This window comes from Aulonocara sp. 'chitande type north' Nkhata Bay, linkage group LG8 (genome assembly GCF_057382095.1).
Source record: "Aulonocara sp. 'chitande type north' Nkhata Bay isolate Kocher_YH1m ecotype deep benthic linkage group LG8, A_spYH_male_GT1.1, whole genome shotgun sequence".
In the NCBI taxonomy this organism is placed as follows: domain Eukaryota; kingdom Metazoa; phylum Chordata; class Actinopteri; order Cichliformes; family Cichlidae; genus Aulonocara; species Aulonocara sp. 'chitande type north' Nkhata Bay.
Window position 1 is genome coordinate 3,574,009 of NC_141351.1, and position 22,541 is coordinate 3,596,549.

Consider the following 22,541-nt stretch of genomic DNA (forward strand, 5'->3'; position numbering starts at 1 on the left):
AGAAAACTGCCAAAAACCGGTGTGCTTCATCAGTGGGGCATCTGAGTAAAGGAACCCCTTCCTATATAAATGCAGTGACTCAAGAGTCAACCTCCCCTTAGTGCAACAACAAACACCCAGGAATAAATGGCTCTTACAGCAGTTAATATTATTGTGAATAAATGTTGCACATTTTATTAGGCAGCAGCCAAAATCCCAAACTTGAGGCTTTGAGTGTAATGACCCCATGGTAGCTATGCCCATGCTTTCCATAAGATTTAAGTCTATCCATGATTACCCCGACAGGCAATCAGACCAACAGAAGCACAAAGCCATGGCTGCTAATCTTTTCACAAACATAATTAGCCCAACATGTTATCTTGATGGGTAAAGTATTTAATATGAGTTAAAACTATGCTCACTTGCTTTCTTTAGACTGTGAGGAAAGAACTTGATCAACCTGTTCCTTGAAAACAGGCCTGGTATACATACTCAAAACAACACTGGCATGCATTTGGAGTTGTAATTATTAACTTAAATGTCAACATTGCATAGTCCGTAGCCAAAGTGTTGTTGATTTTTTTTGTTGATGATCTGTAAGTGAAGGTAAATAATGCATTGAGAGGGAACTAAAAGGGCCATAAAACATATCATAAAACCAAAATAATGGGCAACTGCAGAGCCTGCTGAGAACTCAGTGGATTGATTGCTACAAATGACTAAATCTCACCCTTTTGATCTTGGTCTATCCAGTATCAAACTAGTAACACGCCCTTAGAAACAATCGAAATGTAATAAACTAAAGCATATCCATTACATATAAGGTGGGAAAAGGCTTTATGATAAAAGGCTGACAGTCTAACACCACTTTATTGGGTGTTTAATAACACTGCTTCCTCTGTGTTCGCCTTTCCCAAACGAAAGGTCAAACTGTAATAATGACACAATCTCTTGGTGCTATCTGCTCACACTGGAAGTAGAAGCCAGCTGGCATGAAAGACAACAGGGATAATGACGTGGTTCCCATCGTTAGCCGCTGTCTGCTTCCTAATAATATCACGAGCCTGTGTTGTTGCGACGTACGCACACAGAGGCTACAACTCTTACACAGCTGTTTTCCTTTGAATTATTCTTGTCCATCGTACACGTGTGTAGGTGGATACACTCTGTAGGTGGGGGGTAGCATTGCTTTTTGGTTTCAGAAATCTTATCACTGCCCAATTTCCTACTGTCTCAGGTGCCTGGCAACATCTTCTAATGTCTTCATAGTAACAAACAGGAAGTCCATTTAAAGGTAAGGCTCTTAACTCCCCCACTGTTTAAGCACTCTACTTCTGGTTGCCAAAGGAAACGTGCACTCTCCAGTTGAGGAGGAAGATGCAAACAAATGGAGCGAGCTGAAAGACACTCTAGCCCTCATTGTTGTTCACATTTGTGAAGCGCTTCACTAAAGCCGCTCAAACCAAAGACGCCACTGGGTAGAGATCAAAGCAAAGACAGGTGTACTCTGAATACATGAAAGTCATGTTCATTCTGTTCCTGGTCCATTTATAAACTTCAGATCAAGCTGCCTGTCGTGTGTGACATGTCGAGATTATGGAAAAACCATTCATCCACTTAAAAAATGGACTTGGCTAATGTCTTACTGCTTACAAGCTGTTTTCTAAAGTTGAGAGGTTTTCCAAGTCAGTAAAGCTTTTCAGTAAAGAATGTATTAAATGTAGAAAATGTTGAGATGTGTAGGCTCATTTTAAATTTGTTGCCAAGAACAGAGTCATGTTTACCTCTGTCTTTCATCAACACTTTGTGAGCTGATGTGACAAACTGCTTGGATTACTTTGTAAATGAGTTTATGTGTTTTAGCAGTTCAGGACATCCTTTGTCATGTTTTCACTGCGTGATAGGTCTAGACTGCAGGCAAGGCAGTTTAGCACCTGCAGTCTTTTACAGGTGAACTATGTATAATGATATTTGTCCTCAATTATTGTCCCAGTCCTGAAGAAGCCTGCTGCTGAAACTTTCAGATTTCAGAGATGTTGCTCTCACTCCCATTGTTACCAAGTGCCTTGAGAAAATAATATTCAGCCTTGTTAAAAGGTAGCCTCCCTCTTACCTTTGACCCTGACAAATTTGTAAAAAAGGTCCACAGAGGCGTTTCAATGATTACAGCTCTGCTTTCAGTACGATCATCCCAGATATACTAAACAGTAATTTCCTTACGAATTGTCCTCAGGATGTCAGGGTTGGCCTTAACCTCTCCTCCACCTTCTCACTCAGCAGTGGCGTCCCACAGGGCTATGTGCTGAGCCCATTGCTTGCTCACATTACACACATGACGTGCATACGTATGTCCTCCCACACTTCCAGTTCCATAATAAAGATGGTAGATGACACAGTGTTTGGCCTCATCTTAGGCAGTACATACCTCGACAAGGTCCCAAAAGTGGCCCACTGATGCCCTGCAAACAACCTGATAATCCGTCCCGGTCCATTCACACCACTGCTACGATACAAAAAGTCACAGAAACATCTGTGACTCCTAAAAAAAGAACAACCCATGTGTGAAGTTGGCGATTATTTTCCACCACTGTGTGACAGTGCATTTTTTCACTGTCTCTCAGTGTGGTATTCAGGCTGTTCAGTAGCCTGAAAAAAGCCCTACAGAGGGTCATAAAGTCAGCGCAAAGGATCATCGGCTGCCCTCTTCCTTCACTCGAGGACATTGCTGACATCTGCTTCCTCTCCAGAGAACATCATAATATCTATTTCTTACCCCAGTCATCATCTTTTCGACCTTTTGCCCTCAAGGAAGCGGTATAGGTCAATTAAAACGTACAGAAACAGATCCAGACCCTTGATAAACACTCAGTGTTCTTTACAGCTTAACACCATTATGTGTGCAATATTGTGTCAGTCAGTGCAGCACTTGACTTTGGACTTGCACTCACAGCATCTTATCACACCCTGCCTTGGTCTGTTTTCTTTATGTTGTGTTGTTTAGGACTGGTGTATGTACTGAAATTTCAATCTATCACTGTATGTAGTGACAATAACAACGTCTTATTTTATACAGTCAGCTGCCACTGTAGTACGGGGTTAGCAACTTTTACTTTCAGGACTGACTAAATTCTTCATTACACCAACACAGCCAGCCTGAACTGCTGATGCAAGACAGGATGGGTCTATGCTTTCATGTTGTTTATGCCAAATTCTGACCCTACCTGTACCTATGTTAGAGCACAAATCAGGACTCATCAGTGCACACTTCCAACAGACACATTTCCAATCCTCTTTTGTCAAGTTTTTATTTATTTATTTATTAACCTTTATTTATTTCATTGTGATTTAACTCTCATTTCCAAGAGAAACCTGGCCAGGACCTCACACAGGGTCTGTCTTGGTGAGCCAGTGTGAATGTAGCCTCACCTTTTATTCTGTTAGCTCACAGATGGGCTACAGCACCCGATGTGGTCTTCTGCTGCTGTAGCCCATCTGCTTAAAAGCTTGACATGCTGTGTGAGATGCTCGTATGCATATCTTATTTGAAATAAGTGGTTTGAGTTACTGTTGCCTTCTTATCAGCTCAAACCGATCCAGCCATTCTGTTTAAATCTATTATTTTAAAAACAAAAACTCATTTCCAGTATGTAAATGTAAGCAAACCATTTCCTGCCTTTATCTTCAACATAATGCTACTCATTTTTGCACCTAACTGCAACAAAATGTAACATCTTTTGGATCGACCCTTCACCAGAAACTCAGCGAAATCATAACTGGAAAAATGGCAGATGCAGTAAATGTCAGTCATTCTGTCTCCTGGTAAGTATTATGAGTGCCTTAGCAATGAACTCTATAGTATGTGAAGCCGCTGAGGTTCTTCTAGCCTGAGGCCTGAAATCATTAGCCATCTCCCAAAGCACAGCAGCGTGTTCACAGATGAACTGCTTCTGATGAGTGCGGTGGAGAGCGCTTCTGTATTTGTCCAGTCCTTCTTTAAGGACTAATCTCTCAGTGCTGGCTGGGTTTGCTGGCAGAAAAACTCTTATGTTTTGCTTTTATATCTGAACTCTCTACCTCTTTAACACAAAGTCACTTTTAGCTGTGTAGTTTGCTTCACTGGAAAAGGCAAACTGATCCTGTAGGCTGAACTGAGCGCCACAGAGAGAAGAAATACCCATTAGCTGTCGGGGTTATAAAAACATTCTTCCTTGCACTCACAAATCCTACTTGACACTGGATGCACTTAAATAGAAATTGACTTTTCTGTCAGCTGGATGGTGTAATAAAGACAAATGAAAATGCACACCTTACCCCACTGGAGAGTGAGATGTTCTCACCCAGCTCTTGTTTCCATAAATAAACAGTGTTATGCCATCCACTTTAATAAGAGTGGGCAGAAGTACTTGAATTAAAGTGCGCAGGAGTGAAGGGAGCCAAAGTTGGGTGATTAAACATAATTTAAAAAGCAAGCAGAATAAATCTCACTAACCAAATCACAAACATGACGAGAATGCGGGTCACCACTTTTTTTCCTTTATTTTGTTGTACACACAGTTGTATTTTGATTTAAATAAATAGTAATAATATTTTTAGGCAGAGAAAAGTGCGACAGTGTCATTCAGTAAGTGCGCAGCACATGCTACACGTTACAACAGTGCAAGAACAGACCTGACGTCTGCATTTAGGATTCATTCCAGCACACGATCAAGCAACGCAGGGTGATTACAGAACATACAGACGCTGCGACAGATGGCTCGCAGAAGGCTCGGAAGGGCTGCATTGAGTTTAAAAGCTGGTGAATTTAAAAGTGTTAACCTTGACTGTGTGATTCATTTTCATGACGCGCTGCCTTGTTTATCACTGCACAAACTGTGGCAGACACAATGGCTACATCTACTGGCCATTCTGCAGAGCTACACTCATGTAGTTGAAGCCCTGGTGCACACAGAAGTCTGGAGGGGACTAACTAATATAGTTAAATTCCAGATGCAGTCCAGTTGCTGCATAAACATAAACATAAATGAGAGAAAAAAAAGAAAAAAGAAAAAGAATTACACACAGTCTGCGTTCCCAGAAAGGTCATCAAATAGGAAAACACACATGCATGGTTCACTGAGCTGGATAGATAAAAAACAAAACAGCATCAGATTGCACAATAAACATGAACTGTTATCTAGCAGCTCACAAGTGTTGAACTAGAGAAGGTAATCCCTACAGCACATGCTGTTCAAATGATTGCCCAAACTACTGCAAACACATGCCAGTTTTTGGCAGGAGCTTGAGAGATTTCTGCATAAATATGAGTGAGGACAATTTCTTTGGCATAGGGACCCTACAAAAGGGTTCAGCACCATCACTCTCAATGGCGATCTAAAAGACATTTTAGAAGCTTTATATAGGTTTGCAATAAATAAATACAAAATGTGTGTTGGGTAGGATTAAAGGCCTAGACCAAATTGTAAATTAAGAACAGATTTGAACAGTCACTATTAAGGGGATCACATCTCATAAATAACACACAGGATTTAATCTGCACAGAAGTCAATTAAAACCTGAAGATAAGCTCAAAAGGCACGGCTTTTTATAATCCCACAGGTCAAATTTCATTCAGCAGCTTTATGGTCAAGGTCAGGATCGTGCGTTGAGGAAGTAAATGAGCAGATTTTACCCAACTGGTAGAGATCATTCAGGGGATCGTGCTCTGTCATTAGGTCTGGAACTTCATTCATTTTCCCTTGGTTCTTCTTATCAAACACTGCTGTAATCTGAGCCAGCGTCTTGCCCTTTGTCTCTGGCAAGGTGAGCCCCAGAAACACAGCAGATACCAAACAAACACAGAGGAAAGGCAGAAAGCAGAGGTTTCCCAGGCCATTGACGATGAAAGGTAACAGCATTCCCATTAGGAGCAGGCTAATCCACATTAGAGAGCCGGCGATCATGTAGGCCGCTGGACGAGCCGTCTGATCAAAGATCTCAGCTGGTAAGATCCCTGTCACTCCGGCTGGGCCCAGGCCAAAGCTGAGGATGTAAGCGAAAACGCACACCATGCTGAGGTATGCCATCCCTGTCACTTTGCGGCTCTGGAGTGAAAGAGCTACAGTAAAAACTATAGACCAACAAGACATGAGACTGTAACCCCCGATGAGAAGGTACCGGCGACCCACGCGTTCAATCAGGAGGTTACTCAGAATGGAAGCTGTTAGCTCAGATGCCCCCGTCCCAATGGTGACGTACTGAATTTTCTCTGGTGGGATCCCTGCTTCCTGAAAGATGTAGGAAGCATAGAAGTAGATGGAGTCGTTTCCACAGAGCATCATGGCGCTGCTGGCGGCCATGACTGTTTTGAGTTGTGATCGTAAATTACGATCCTTAAACAGGGCCCAGGGCGTCTTAGCAGAAGATGTAGCTCCAGAATTTATGGCTGCGGACATTTGCTGCTCCTGAAGCAACTCCTCCATCTCCAAAACGGGAGCCTCCCCGCCGCGGAGTCTTCCAAGAGCCTGGAGACATGCTTCCCTGTCTCCCCTGTCAATGAGTAGGTACCTGGGGCTTTCGGGGAACCAGGGAAGGGTAAGGAGCTGGACCAGTGCTGGCAAAGCATTACTAGCCAGTAAGTAGGGCCAAAGAGGCTCACTACCCAAAAGCTCAGTAAGTCCCACAACCTGACCCAAAAAGATCCCAAATGCAGTAAAGACGGCAGAAGAAAACGCCACAGCACCTCTGAGGTGTTTGGGGGCACTCTCTCCAAAATACATAGGCTGGACATTCATGCTGACACCTGAGTTCATCCCCACCAGAAAGCGAGCAATGATGATCATCTCAAATGATTTTGCCACCCGGCATGTTAGCACCAGCACAGCAGCAGCAAACATGAAGGAATTGTTCAAAAGCAGCGACTTTTTCCTCCCAAAGCGAACTGACATAGGGCCTGCCAGCAGGGCCCCAAGGAGGCCACCAAGAGAAAAGGCTGATACTATCAGGGTCCACACCAGGGTCACCTCTGGGATAGCCAAGCCTGTACCCCAGCGCTCTATGTAGGTGTCATTAATAAACTTTTGGATGTAGCTGGTAGGAGCGTTGATGATGGAGATGTTGTAGCCGTACTGAAAGGTTCCTCCAATGGCAGCACAGAGCACAGTCAGTCCAAGAGTCAATCCATTGCCTGAAGGTTTCCTGGTTTTTTCTGGTACATTATCTGCAGACTTCATCTCAAAGCAGGCTCTTTAAGTGGAAGAGCAAACTTGTCCCCTTCCGTTAGTTGTTCAATCAGTCCAAACCTTTTATGTAGCTTAGAGAGGCGTTTTTCACTCATATGAGACTACGGCTGATCTCTAATGCGGTTCAAATGAAAGGCAGCGTGATTCTTCAGTTAGAGCCGGGGTTATATAAATCTGCGCCTTTTCCCTGAGTCTAACCTTTCAGGCAACGTCATACCCGCAAGAGTTCTGCTGCAGTGATCCTTCCCCAGTCAAATTTAGAGTTAAATTTAAAAGAGTCAAATTACAGAAATTATTTAAAAGAGTAATAAAAAGAAGTGAAACCAGCTATGGGAAACAAGTATTATTCAGAAAAATAAATCCTGCTAGTCTAAATTTAGATAATTATTTTCACCACCTTAACGGATGTTTTTGCATGTGTGAGGCGCGTACAGAGTGCTGATTGGTTCAAACTGCTTACGTCATTTTTGTGCGATTACTACTGTCGCGAGGAAAAAATGTAAGTGAACGCAGTCGTTTTAATTTGTTTCTCTTTTGTATTTGGCTTATAAATTGCAAATCACTACACGAAAGTGTTAACGCGAAAGGTACTGCTTTTAGCTTTACACGAAATTGTTAATAAGCAAACACAATATACAGCCATATTATTATTATTTATATATTTAACCAACGGTAAGCTAGCTAACTTTTGAGCTAGCTTGATTTTGTTTTGCATTTTCTATGAGTAGATATACTGTGGCCACTCAGCATTTGTCCTCATTCTTAAAAATGCATATGTGGCGATTACAGAAATGTGTTGCAGAACTGCTCAAAGAGCAAATGAACGAGGGTTCGCGAGTTTCCTACAGAATAATAACAACAAAAGGAAGTTCGTTTTCTCCCCCTAACACAGAACTATTGGTAGCATCTATTTGACAAATCGACTAAATTAATTTGTAGCTCATGTCAAAAGCGCAAAGAATTATGCTTCCATAAACAAGCGGTCATTCTTACCTCAGTGTTGGAAAAAGTGACGATGCAGATGCTTTTGCACAGAGACGGAAAGACGTTACTTTAGCATCCCTGTAGTTACATCAGTGGAATATTATTTAACTGAGAATAAAGATCCTTTTCCCTCATATACCTCAGAGTGTTAGTTACCTTTAACAACTGGGATGTGATCAATAGCAGGCAAGGAGTTAAAAATGGAGAAATGACGAACGTGTTCAACATAGTCTGACTAAGCCAAAAGTTTTGGAATTTTGATTTAATAATTAAAACTATGATAAAGGGGAAAATCCAAAAAAGTATCAGTAATATAGGTAATCAAGATTTAGGTTCAAAAAGCTAGAAAGGGACAATATAATTCAGTAAAAATGTAAGATTATTTACAGCCACTTATAACCGTACTGCCAAAATACTGTAAATTTCAACGGTGGCTATGAAGATAATGTATGTGTGTAAAAACATAGAAAGATGAAGAAAATTTGCAGGTCCAAAATATAATATAATATATTTCAGTGCAGCATATTTTGAAGCCACCTAACAGTTTTACCAGTGTTTGTTTAAAGTTAAAAACTGCCTGTCCAATAAAACAAAGAAAAAAGTATAGTCAAACAGTATTTGTTGGAAAAAGTTTATTATTAATTTTCACTATGACATAATCTTATCATTTCAAGTAAAATGAGGTTTGCCTTCAAAAAATATTAAAAAGCTGTAGTTTGAGTTTCCCTTCTCTTCTTTTCTTGAGTTACATCTCACATATAGACCAGCTCAGCTTCAAGCCTCTTTTACTCCATTTTTGTTTTCCTTACTTTTATACTTTGCAAGTCTGCTTGGGTCCCGCTGATGTAAATTTTTGGAAAGGTAGTGCAGATGTTAACCTCATGTTATCATATGACGTGAAGGACAATAAAGCTCCTTGAATCCTTGAGATTTTAAATAACCTTACCAAAATTATAAAAAAAAGTTGTGCAGGCTAAAATAGAAATGTTCCTTCAAAATCTAGTCCGTAAAGGCCTGTAATGTAGTGGGGATGGAGCCGGACTCCCTTAAGGTGGTGTCAGAGAGGCGGATGTTGTCCAAGATGAGGACAATGCTGGACAATACAGCCCATCCACTCTATGACAGGAGCACGTTCACTTAGAGACTGAGTTACCCAAATGCACCGCTTAATAACACAGGAAATCATTCCTGCCTGTCAGTTTGCATGGTTTGATGTTACTGTATGCAAATGATAATCTATTTTGGCACAGTGCAAAGGTGTTGGGGATGTCTGGCACCCTAAATCTTAGATCTTTTTGGTTTTTTTCTCCTTTAACAGGGCGCCTTCTCCAACAAAAAGGAAGGACGATGACAAGAGCAAACAGCGCAGCAAGGACAAGTCAGGAGCCACTAAAGAGGGAGCTGACAAAGGCCGGGGCCGAGACAAGAACCGCACCCGACGCAGCGCTTCTAGCAGGAGCAGCAGGTCAGATCACTAACCACCTGTTCCCCTCTGGTTTGAATGAGAGTTAGCTCATTTTAATTAAAGCTTTGGGACCAAACCCTTCTATTGCTCCCCTCAGCAGATCATCCATTTAAAAATAAATAAATAAATAAAAAATTATCATAATGTTCTCTTTAGGTCGAGCTCCAGCTCCAGCAGCAGCAGCTCAGGTTCCAGCTCTGGCTCCTCCAGCGGCTCAAGCTCCTCTGCCTCCAGTCACTCTGGCTCCTCCAGCTCCCGCTCTTCTTCCTCCTCATCTTCATCATCCTCACCAAGCCCCAGCCGCCAACGCCACAACAACAGACGACGCTCGCGCTCAAAGTATGGAAGCGTTTACTAGGAAGCACCCAAAAAACTAAATGTAGTAAGAGATTAGCAAGAGGTTGTACATTGCCTGTTCAGTGAGTAATCCTCAGTGAGTCTTGGTTCTGGTGATGTTTTCATAAAAAGAACTTAATGTACTTGAAGAGTTTTCATATTAGACGCTGTCATTAACAGCTCACATGTTAAATTAAAGTCAGATGTGATTGTAGGTCTAAATCGCCAAAGAAGGAAGGCAGGGATCGACGACGCAGGAGTCCCACACCCAAACCGACCAAGGTCTTCCTGGGTCGGCTGACCAGAAACGTCATCAAGGTACATTCTTAGCTAGAAGTGCTTAAAAAGATGGTTTTTTTGTTTGTTTGTTTTTATTGTTATCACACTGGCTCTTTTGCTATGTCACAGAATGTTTTTTGTTTTGCTTTTTTTTTGTCATCCATAACATAAAATTTCAAGTTGATAAGCCGTTAGCTCCACCAATCAGGACCTCTCTGAATATATTTCACTGTTACCCGGAAACAGAAGGTGGAGGCATCAGCTACCAATGCTACAGATGGAGGTCACGAATGAGCAAACTGCTTTCAAAATGGTTTTAAAATGATGACATCCTTGTGTTACTAGTGGAAACATGCTGTTATTATTAGCATTAACAGGAATTTTTCCATGTTTACTATACATATTCCTGATTTTGAGTGCACCTGTGACTGCACCATTTGTGGGTAACTAGGGAATGACGTCATTCACGGAGCTTTCTGATTGGCAGAGCTAACTTGAAATTTCAAATAAACTAAAAATGTAGTTATGGATGTATTTTTTTTTCTTTTATCCCCCCCAGTGGTGGAAACTATCTTCCATACTTTTGTATTTAAGTCATAAAAGCAGGGAATCTTTGTGTGATGTATACAAGCAGTGTGCAAATGGATAACCATGAAGCCAGATTTTCTTTCACACCCGATTTCTGTTGATACGTGCGTTACGATAGATCCTGAGGGACTTTAGGACACTGCAGCCAACAGAATAACAAGTAATAAACATACTGCTTAGTCACAGCTTTAAACTGTGAGCAGAGTTTATTTTCACAGTTCTTAAAAAGTTTTTGTGTTTACAGTTTGTATTGAAACTTTTTGTTGATTCAAATGAAGAAGAGGATCGTAGGGATGGTGGAGAGTGCTCACAGGGGACTGATTAAGCCTTTGTTTTGGAGTTTGAGTCAGCAGCATTAAAATCTCTGGTAAACACTGTTAGCTACAAGCACAGTGGCCACATTTCATTTTTGTGAAAACTTAAGATATTTGATCATTTGTAGTTGATTGTAAAGCAAATCTTTGTAGTTGCTTAAAAAAAACAAATGTAGGCTGTAATGAAATGCTTTGCATTTCTATTATTACCTTAATACTTTTACCAGTACGCTCACGAAACAAGCATGGAGTTACTGATTACACTGAATGCGGCTACAAAGAACTGATAAGGTGTTAGCTGCAAGAAGGTATTTCTTACTCTAATAAGTATTAGCAGCCTTTCATTCCCTCAAATCCTGTTTGTTTTCTGTCTCAGTACAGAAACTTGTTCAGTCTTTTCTGGATAATTCTGTGTGTTCCAGAATTTTTAGTACACTCTGGGAGACTGAGAGAGGATTAATGCTGCAGATGATTCAGAGTGTGTAGCTGTCCGCTACACTGTTAATTGCAGAACAGTGGAGCTGCATCTGTGGACCTCTGGAGAAGAGAGGAGGGGTGGCGTGGGGGGTTCTTGATGATTTAATTCATTGGTTTCCCGCTTGATAAATAATAATCATTAAAATATATATTCAGGCTTTCATTCTAATATATATACAAATTTCCTAAATGGCATTCTATAATATGTCATATGTAATGTGTGTCTGTGTGTAACCACATGTATAACTTTTTGTTGGTGATGCTTAGACTGGCCAGTTACACAGAAATGACCCCCAGAATGAACCCAGCCGTCATCCAAATTCAGGTTCAGATTTCTTTACTGTCATTCAGTCAATACATCACAGATGCACTGCTGAACAAAATTAGGATCACAGAAAAACAAACAAAAATCGGAGGTCAGGTCATAGCTGTCACAGAGCCGTACTGTGCTGCACGCCAGTCTGTGATAGCTTTTGCTTAAAGGTAGAAGAGAGACCAGTCTGTGGCAGGGGTGCCTGCTGTCCCTGGTGATCCTTTTTGCCCTTGACAGGTGGCGTTGTTGGGCCAGGCTCCCAACAGGTGGCAGTGAGACCCCATTAATCTCAGCTGCCATCGCCACGCTCCCCAGTGGCTTTCTGTTTGAGGCACTGCTGCTCTCATGCCACAGAGTGTTGGTACTGCGTGTTGGTGCACTCTGTGTGGTGGCTCTGTAGGAAGTGGTGAGGACAGATGGGTTAAGATGAGCCTTTTTTTAACCTCGGTAGGAAGTGCAGGAGATTTTTTTTTGAAAACATAGGAGATGTGCAGGGGTCACATGAACCCCCATGAATATTATATGAAGCACAGTTTCCACACCAGTGTTGATGATATAGATCGGGCTGCGTATAGTCAAATAACAGCTCTTTGGGGAGGGGGGTTCACTTTCAGAATAAGATTGTCATTGCTGCAAAAAGTTTCACCTCCTTGTAGTCCTTGTTATTATTTTCCTTGTTAAGACTTTGATGAGATGTTGAATTTACAAAGTAGTTTTCTGAGATCATGCAGTGTTGTGGCTGTGAGGTGATCCTGGGGCCTGTTCTTCGTACCTCGCTAAGTAAGTTAGCTGGATTAGATTGTTGACGATTTTGCGTGATCTTGGATCGTTCGGTTCCCCGAAGCTCATCCGGGACTTGCTGTCATAGCAACAGAGCCGTAAGCGTAAACCTGCTGGGGAGCAGGTTTACTTTATGTAAACAGGATTAGATCGCGGCCACGCAGGTATGTCCGCTTCATTTATACGAAAGCAACAGCGATATTCCACCACTGTTTCAACATAAATAAATAACATCAATGTAACTAAAGATAATGCAGCATTTGATCCTTTCATTGATTTCACACAGATACATACAGGTCATATCCTAAAAAAGGGAAATGTACTATTAACATTCTATTACATGTATGTGATTATTACAGATGTAATTCATATTTCACAGTAGTAATTGCAAATCACTTCGTGTAATCAAGATGAGAGACCACGGCTATAAAAGCGAAGGTGGATTTGGGAAGCCTGTCGCAGCCATGTCCTGTCCGTTTACGCGACCAACCCATTGAGGAAGGTGCAAGATTGATAAGGAGAGTCCTCAGAATTCAGCGTATATTGCGGGACAGACAGGATCCTTTAGCTCAGCGCGACAGTGTGCTCATAGAGAGATATCGATATTCCCGTGAGGGTATTATTCACTTAACCAACTTGTTGACGAGGGGGTGCAGGACCACCACCTGTCTTTTTTTTGCTCTGCCCTTTTCTTGGTTGCTGTTATGACCAAACAAACAGATTATTTCAGGGTCTCTTTCCAAGAGACGAAAAGCAATATAAGTGATAAATATTACCATTCTGTAGAATATTTTTATATTCCACTTTTACTTGTTCCCATGTTCTAGTGGGTCCTGTTGTGGCTCTAATGTGAAAGGGGATATAATATAACATATTATAATATAATGTAATATAATATTGGATAATATAGTGTAATATAATAAATCTATAAATAAATAACAAAGTGACTGAATAGTGGTATTGTCATGCGCTTTGGGTGCCTTGAAAAGCGCTATATAAACCCACTCCATTATTATTGTTATTATTGAATTACTTACGAGTTTAATTTGTCAGCAACTTTCTGCCAGCCCTCTCTCCTTGCTTTTGCAGCCTTTGCAGTGTTCCCTTGCGTTTTAATTAAACTCTGAAACTCATGACAGGTGGCTGTCTCTCCTTGATCCTGGATCTGAGCTCTGAGGTTTCCTCCTGTTAAATTTTTTTTTTCTTCCTATTGTCACCAACTGCTTGCTTATAGGGTTTGATTGTTGATGATTTTCTCTGTATTACTGTAGGGTCTTTACCTTACAGTATAAACTACATCCAGGTGACGGTTGTTGTGATTTTGTGGCATATGAATAAAATTGAATTGAAATTTTAGATCTAGCCACATAGAGCCTTAGCATGCTCCTCAGTGTCTGTGTCCTGAGCCCCTCGAAGCACCGATCAGTCTGTGCAAATCCTGCAGTGCTGCTCCGTAGTTCTGATGACCAGAGGTCTGTATGCTGGAATTTACAAGACAGAGACGTGGTCTGATGAGTTGATGGTCGGGGCGGAGGACTGAATGCTTTGAATGCTGCTGTTATGTTTCAATAAACACAAGTAGTCAAGTATGATGGACCCTCTAGCTACAAAATCCACGTTGGAAAAAGTGGCGGAGAACTTTTTTCATAACCATTTGTTGGTTGTTTTGTATCAGGTTACTGTCACAGCTTTGTGTCTGTGTAACCGTGGATGTAAAGAACAGTGATGGAAATTACTGAGTTTGCTGAACGGCCAGCATTTAATGGCCAAGTCCTCAGTGTGTGGAGAACAATGTGATAGGCCCTGTTTGTGTCCATGCACCATCTGTTGTTAATGTGGATACCTACTCCACCACCACAAGGAATGCTGCTTCTGTGTGACGTTTTCCCCGCTAAGCCTCATCTGTGCAGTCGTCAGGCTACTGAGACTTTAAATGAGCAAAGATTTCAAGTTCAAGCAGAATGATGAATGAAGTCTGTAATCAGCAACTGACAACCGGGAAACCACAAATGGATCAAAAATCAAAAGAGGGCTCACCAAAGACTTAATCCAGAGATGGGCAAGCAGTGGTCACGTGATCAGGCTAAAAGAATCAGTTCTACCAGGAAGAACAAATTATTTTTGGTTTAGAAGCTGAAAGTTACTCACAATAAAAACAGCAGGTATCTCAAAGGTTTTCTGTGTCTTTTAAAGGAGCACATCCAGGAGATTTTCTCCACATATGGCAAGATCAAGATGATTGAAATGCCCATGAACCGCATGCACCCTCACCTGTCCAAGGGGTACGCCTATGTGGAGTACGAGACCTCCGAAGAGGCAGAGAAGGCTCTGAAGCACATGGACGGAGGTAGGAAGGACTGAAGAGATTGTTTCAGAGCCACGTTCTGAGTCATGTGCTTAAAGTGGATCAACTCTCACGCTGATGTCTTTCAGGTCAGATCGATGGTCAGGAAATCACTGTCACAGCTGTGCTGACTCCCACGGTGCGCCCCCCTCCTCGCAGGCTTTCCCCTCCCCGGAGGATGCCTCCTCCGCCCCCGATGTGGCGCCGGACTCCCCCTCGTATGAGGAGAAGGTAATGAGCAAATGATGGGCACCCACAGTGGAGAAGGGGGAGGAGGAGAGAGGAAACCTTTACCTCTTCTGTTATTTATGTTCTTTTCTCTTAATTTCTCTTTTTCTAGATCTCGGTCTCCACGCCGACGGTCTCCAGTGCGGCGCAGGTCTCGATCGCCTGGCCGCCGCCGCCATCGGTCGCGATCAAGTTCCAACTCCTCGCGCTAGCGATCGTGAAGCCTTTCCTCTCCCTCGCCTCCTCTGAATTTATTCTTTTGTTTTGTCCTTTTGATCAGAGCAACAAAAAATGTGAAAGAAAAATGTTTTTGTGTTGTTACCTTGTTAAGTGGCGAACACAGGAGCACCAAAGTCTTTACCATTTTCCCCAGTAAAGACATTCAGGCGGTGTTTTATGATAATAAGACGTAAGAATTGTGTTGAACTTTAAATGCGTCATTTTTAATACATTGAAACCTTTTCATTATTTTCTAGTATTTTTGTTGTGTTCATGTATTTGAAAACAATAGAAACACAAAACTGTAAAAGAGCCTAAAAGGCAAATCTTCATGTGTCCCCAGTAAGAAAAAAGGCTGTGAGATCAGAATAAAAGAACCTCTTGTATGTTTATGAACCACAGTGGGATTAATATGAAAATTGCAATGCAACCATTTCCTAGTTTTCAAATCATTATTGGACCTCCGTCCTTCAGATTAACAGTTTCCTTCTACTGCCTGTCCCTAATTTCTGTTGTCAGTTATGGTGTTGGGTAGTTACTCAGTCATATGGCAATGAATAGCCATTATTGCCATTGCATTTACAAGTGCTATTAAAGCTTAGATAATCACACTAATCTTTATGTCTATCATATGACCTATCCACAATATTACTGTCTTGTAATCCTGCCACGACCTTAGAATGAATGACTCCGTGATCGTTACTAGATGGGTTGCTGTTGCTCTACCCTGAATGCAATAAGCTCTATTAGATAGATCAGTGAAGACACGACAGGAAAGACATTCTGCAAAGGGCCGCAGGTTGGACTCAAACCTGGGCTTGCCACTCTCAGCCATATGACATGAGGTCACCCGTTCAACATGCTGAGCTAAACCAGCACAAATAAAATCAGTACTTAATTATAGTTCCAAATGAGTTGAAGACATAATTCAGACATGACAAAGACCTGTGGGCTTCCTGTTTTTGTCTGAATTCTGATAAAACTTTTTAGTGGTGTAGTGAGGGGTCAGACTGTTAACTAAATTATATAATAACTAAATGTTAATTTGACCGAGTCTTCAAGGTGAACTCAATGATTTATTGGTTGAAAAATGAGAAAGAGGCTTACAACTGATAAACTATAAGTCTTACGAGTGAGGTAAGTATTAGCATATAGAGAGTATCATATAAAGATTATATATAAAAATTTACAATGTCACATTTGACCTCTGACCTCTCCTTCAATAGATGGATCTGAAGGTCAAAGCAATAATAATGCTGTAGAGTTATTCAAAGCTGTTTCTTTCTGCCATTGTTTCCATCGACAAGATAAAACTATCTAGGGAGTAATATAAGGGGATTCTAAATATCACATCATAATTTAGTTTAAAACCACTTCCTTCTATCATCATCATCACTCCCTGAATCCAGAGACTCTTTAGCATCGATATCAGTCATCCAGGTGCTTGGAAGATGACGTAGCAGCTGCGTCAGAAGGATGGACAAATGTCTCACTAACAGTCACAGTAGTGGATGTTTTACTGTCACAACCAGAGCCAAAGACCACAGCTGAATTCCTAAAATATTCACATGAAATCACGCTGGATGCAAACACAACAAACACATCCACACTGCAAAACCTTTCTAACCCTCAGGTTAAAAAAAATCCAGATATAATGAATGACTCTGACATTATGTAAGTTGGCGAGTACTGACAGCTTACGTCATTATTATAGGTACAATCTGTAGGTTAGTGAATTCCCTTCCCTCTCTACTGACTTCTGGTTATATTTTGGGTAAGAATCAGAAGGCTGTTTTCTCCTTTGACATCTCCTTTGCTAAGAACTCATACATTTATTCTGCCACTCTGGCATAAAGGGCTATAATGGACACTGGACTGAATATTAAAAATGCCATATCATGCAATAGGCCTGTAGCGAGTAGGTCACCGGTTATGATCATACTGTAAATCTTTAATTGAGGCTGTCAGAAGCTGGGATGGGACTGACTCACTGTAACAGCAGGTGGTTTTTTTCACCTCGCTTTGTAATGTTGCATCATATTTTATGACATTGTTAATGTAAATTGCCAGTAAATATTCAGCTCAGAATGCTTTTTTGCAACCAGAGGAGCCACCTGCTGCTGGCCTTTAGAAAGTTACATCTCCTATACTTAAACAAATGACTGAGACTATGGCTCCAACATCATCAGATCAGATGAATAATAACCATCAATCAAATCTAGCTTTTTTAACATGCTACTGACAAGACTGCATCATTGTTTTTCAAGGAAACCAAGCAACTTATAGTGACATGGGGACCTCTTTTATAAAGGAGATATACTGGACAATCTATTGCACAACCACACTGAAGTACAGGTGTGTTCCTCTTTCTTCAAAAAGGTCTAATTTATACCACATTGTGTTCCATTATATTCAGCATGTTGTTTTTTTCCTTACTAAAATAAAGATGTTTTCCTGTTAACCGATATACAGAAAAGGTGCCAGCTCTTCCAATACTCAGTCAGGAAATATTTGTATTATTTAAAATTTGGGAGTGGGACTTGCATTTTTTAAGCACAGGTGTGCAGCTCATATGAAACTGTACTGCTCAGTACAAACCTCCCTCTGCACTCAGCTGCAGAAATCTGCTGTTGTAACATGATTCAGCAGAAGGCATCAGTATATTCAGGGAGCTTTCTCAGAGGGAAAAAGACAAAGTGATATCTGGGCCTGGGATGTATGTCATTTATTTTATTATGCTGCTGATCCTTCCTGGACAAAGTAAGTCTGTTTCACAACCCTTTGTAGATAACTGTGAATAGGACAGTAACTTGTGGTAAGTCACCCGTGAAATTGTTTAGACGTTTGTAGACGGGATGAAATGAAATCAAATAAAAACACACACAAAAAGCACTTTTGTTCACATGGCGGTTTCATTCTATGATCATATCTACACTTTAATAGACTGCTGTAAAATTGACATGATTTTACATTCTGTAAACAGCAATGCATTCTGGGAGCTTGAGGCAGTTTTTAGCAGTAAATCAAATACACACCTTATTCTGTAAACTTCAAATTCAAACATACACTGTGGGATTATTTTAATTTAATTTAACTTTAATATGTTTTGTTTGTTTGTTTAGGTGCTTAAAATTTGGCATTTCTGAAAGTAATGTGAAACATATGTTGCCACTAGTCGTCTACTACCATGGTAAGGTTAGCTTAATTGATGCTAGTTAAAAACTAACTTGATTATTTCCAATGCCCTCATTAGTGAATGTTGAGGAGCTTTTGGCATTGGCATACATAAGGTAAGCTTTAGGTATGAATTTAGCATTTTATTCATGAAAATTGTCCACGCAATCCTGTAATTACTGATCTTTATTCCAGTGTTATGGACATATGTCAGCACTAAGTTTAGGTCCATATCTTCTGCCTAATTTACCGCCTCCTGCTCTTGATTCCCTATCTACATGCTCACCTGCAGCCTTCTTTATTGCTTCTCAGGATCTGCTTTCATGTCACCCGTCTAATCCTCAAACTCCCCTGTTTCCTGTTAACAAGGTACTAGTTAGGTACTAGTGCTGCTACCTGCCTCTTCATAGACACTTATCCTAAATACCAAGATGTCTTTTTGTGAAAAGAACTCAAAAATAAAAATAAAACGTATTATGATGAGGTAAACAAAAGTATATAGTTCATTATATGTACACTTGTTTACTGCCTTATCATATGGTAGAGTTTACAGGCTGAAATGTTAGACTTTTAAAGCAAGTAGTCACATGTATTCAAGCATATTGGTTTCAGAATCTGTGCAATTCTTTTGAACCTATTTTAATGGAAACATGTCAAATAACAGCAAAAACCTGACTTGTGTAATATGTTAAAAGTGTGTGTAAAAATAATAATATGTTGGCTTTAGATCATATATTTGTAATCTCCCTGTGAGTTTAAGACAAGCATGGCCAATCATTATGAACTGCTTTGGCTTTAAAGCATCAGTGTACACAATTCAGTAATTCCTTAAAATCTCCAGAAAACAAATCTAAACAAAAAAATCTGAAAGAGACTTTTGTTTATTTATTCATTTATTTAAAAAAAAAACCAACAATCATATATGACCCCCTATGAGCAAGCACTTTGGCAACAGTGGGAAGGAAAAACTCCCTTTTAACAGGAAGAAACCTCCGGCAGAACCAGGCTCAGGGAGGGGCGGCCATCTGCTGCGACCGGTTGGGGTGAGAGAAGGAAGAGAGACAGAGGTTAACAACAGATATGATTCAATGCAGAGAGGTCTGTCTATTTGAGACAAAGCCTGTCTGATCTAGGTCTATCAGCTCCGGGATAATTGATTCCAGTCTCTTAGCTAATATTGAAGCAAATAATTTATAGTCCACGTTAAGGATAGAGATTGGCCTATACGAGCTGCATTCTTTTTTATCTTTGCCGTCTTTTGGGATAACTGCTTCTCTCCGAGATTGTGGGGCTACTCCTGTTCTTAGTGTATGATTAAAGCAATTAAGCAGCACTGGTGTTAGTTGCGTCCTAAATGCTTTATACCATTCGGACGGATAACCGTCTGTGCCCGGTGCCTTATTCGCCTTCAGCCTGGAAATGGCTGATGTAGATGTCTTCATTTTTATTTCAAAAAATGATTCTCTAGCGGTGGTCCTCGGCCCAGCTGTGGTTAAAGGTGTGGCGCTTGCCGTTTTCGCAGTTGGTTCTGGCCCTCTTATTTGATGTTGCAAAGATGCTTTCATCTGGCTTCCTCTTAATTGGCAAGATGGAATTTTGTGTCCTGTAGCTAGTGGTTGCGCAGGATGGAGCCATAGAATCGTGGCGTTTCTGCTGGTCATGATCTGACCTTTCATGTTGGTACAGTGTTTCTCTGCGCACATCTTTCCAATTAGTCTTTTTTCTTTTAAGATCTGGGTCACTCGTATCCTTTTCATTTTCCTGCAGGTGCTTTCTTTTACACTGTGCTTTCTTTGGAATTGTCTCAGAATTTTCACTCTGACTGGACCTGACTAAATTGTGGCTGCTCCTCTGAGTTGAATGGGGAGAACCGTTTTGGCTGTGGGGGATCACTTGTGTTTTTCTCTCTGCTGCAGAGGGAGGGAAGTTCCTCTGAGCAGATTGTCTGGTGTCAGAGGTGGGCTTGTGTGCAGACTCTGTCCTGCTGGTATGGAGACTCTGTCCTGGCGTCTCTTTCTTCTTTGTCCTTAAGTAGTTTATGTGCTCATAGCAGGACTCAACATAGGAGCTTCTCTGGCGTATCCATGCAATGTGGCTCAGTTTTGAAAAGGCATGCTCAAGGACCTGATTGGGTGTTATTCGTTTTCGGGGATCGAGGTGAAGCAAGTGCTTTACCATTTCTACAAACATCAGGATATCACACCTTTTTGCAGTTGCATCTGCATAATCCTCATCTTCAATGATCTCGGTATATAAGAGTTCATCCAGAGACTTCAATTTTTTAACTCTTTTGTCAACAAACTCAATCCCAAACTCCTGGAAATATTGTTCAGTTGTCTTGAGTTTCCAGTGGTAGATGTTGTCGGAATTGAACTCCCTGCAGAAATACTTTGCAGTCTTTTGCCCACAGTTTAACATTTGCTCTGGGAGTTCTCCTTGAGTCTCCGTTATGTATTTTAGTATGGCATATTCACTGTATCCCGGGTACAGCAAGTAACCAGTGTATAGAGTCACTGCCATGCAGCCCAGAGACCATATGTCTATGGCTTCTGTAAATGGAAGCCCCAGAATAATCTCCGGAGACCGGTACGGACGTGTCTGGATGTATGAGCCCACCTTGGCAGCTGAGGTCTCACAGGCCAGACCGAAGTCAATTAGTTTAACTCGGTATGGCTCTTGGGGATTATTCACCAGCATTACGTTCTCTAATTTCAAGTCTGCATGGATTGTTCCAATGGACTTGAGGTGGCTAAGAGCTAAAGCTATCTGTATGACGATGGGGCGAATAGCCTTTAAACTGAGCGGATTGCAATATCTTTCTTGCAATAAGTCAAGAAGACTTTTTTCGAGGAATTCAAATTCAAGGCACAGATGTCCACGGACTGTAAAAGCCTGGTACCATTCGACTATATTGTACTTGCTGGAGTTACAGGCTTTAAGTTTTTGCAGGGCAGCCAGCTCTTGGTTTTTAAACGGGTCTTTTTGGTCCTGATCCTTTATCATTTTAATGGCTACAATCTTTTTGTTAGCCATTTGGACACATTTGGCAACTCTGCCATATGTCCCTTCTCCGACAACACTTATAATTTGGTAGTTGGAGGAGAGCCAGCCACCGGGGACTAACTTGTCCTGGACATTTCCGAAAGACATCTCTGATGCTATCAAAGTGATTAACACTAAAAGTTAGAAGAGTAAAGCAGATTTCACCTCAAAATATTATGAAATAAAATAGATGGTTCTTCTTTCTTCTTCAAAGTGTGAAAAGGTGAAAGGTCTGCTCAAACGGTTTACTGTTAAACTTGGTTCTTGCAGGCGTGACCAAATGTATCTCTGCTTGAACGTTGGAACGTTTGCGAACTGCTGCTGGCTTCAACTGCTGTCAACAAACTGACTGATAACTGCTGATTCTCACTTCTATTTATAGAAAAAGAAGGATCAAAGATTCTAAGACGTTTGTGACATCATCACTCTGTAAGCCATTGAGATTGTGACATCATCTATGAATGGGGATGTTTTTTTTTAAACTGTTTTCAAATTTACTATGTCAGTTAGCTTAGTTTTAGAGCAGTTGGTTAGTTACCACTTTTATATAGCACTTGTGTTCCCAGTTTATATACTTTCCGGTTGTTTGGTAGATTTTAGGTCTTTTTCCACTCAGCAAAAATAATAAAACATACTTGTATGTATTTTTTTTCCTATGGTGTATCCTATGGTATCCTATGGTGTACCCTCGAGGGTCCGGACAGACAGAGGAGGGGAAAACAATGCTATCTGCCTGATGATGAACATTTTCAGAGGCTTTGATCGTGGAAGTGCCCTAAGAGGAAGGAGTACCCATAATCAG

At 41.0% G+C, this 22,541-nt stretch overlaps 2 protein-coding genes and 1 pseudogene across 2 annotated transcripts; 1 reads left to right on the forward strand and 2 right to left on the reverse strand.

Moving 5' to 3' along the window:
• Positions 1 to 4,498: 4,498 nt before the first annotated feature.
• On the reverse strand, positions 4,499 to 7,612 carry LOC147322860 (solute carrier family 2, facilitated glucose transporter member 11 pseudogene; annotated as a pseudogene).
• Positions 7,555 to 15,919, forward strand: LOC147322861 (RNA-binding protein with serine-rich domain 1-like). The gene is made up of 7 exons (XM_086302813.1): positions 7,555 to 7,695; positions 9,499 to 9,645; positions 9,802 to 9,984; positions 10,197 to 10,299; positions 14,926 to 15,079; positions 15,166 to 15,307; positions 15,417 to 15,919. Coding segments are annotated over exons 1-7 (831 nt in total). The 5' UTR covers positions 7,555 to 7,693; the 3' UTR covers positions 15,517 to 15,919.
• Positions 15,920 to 18,810: 2,891 nt separating this feature from the next.
• Positions 18,811 to 22,541, reverse strand: LOC147322862 (homeodomain-interacting protein kinase 3-like). The gene has a single exon (XM_086302814.1). The coding sequence runs from the start codon at positions 21,845 to 21,847 to the stop codon at positions 20,162 to 20,164; it is 1,686 nt and encodes a 561-aa protein (XP_086158940.1). The 5' UTR covers positions 21,848 to 22,541; the 3' UTR covers positions 18,811 to 20,161.

Bases quoted from the DNA above. Each gene is read 5' to 3' on its own strand.
- LOC147322861 (XM_086302813.1), top strand. The intron at 9,646-9,801 runs GTCAGATCACTA...TGTTCTCTTTAG, and splicing joins GCTTCTAGCAGGAGCAGCAG to GTCGAGCTCCAGCTCCAGCA. The intron at 15,308-15,416 runs GTAATGAGCAAA...CTCTTTTTCTAG, and splicing joins CCCCCTCGTATGAGGAGAAG to ATCTCGGTCTCCACGCCGAC.
- LOC147322862 (XM_086302814.1), bottom strand. From the start codon at position 21,847: ATGTCTTTCGGAAATGTCCAGGACAAGTTAGTCCCCGGTGGCTGGCTC.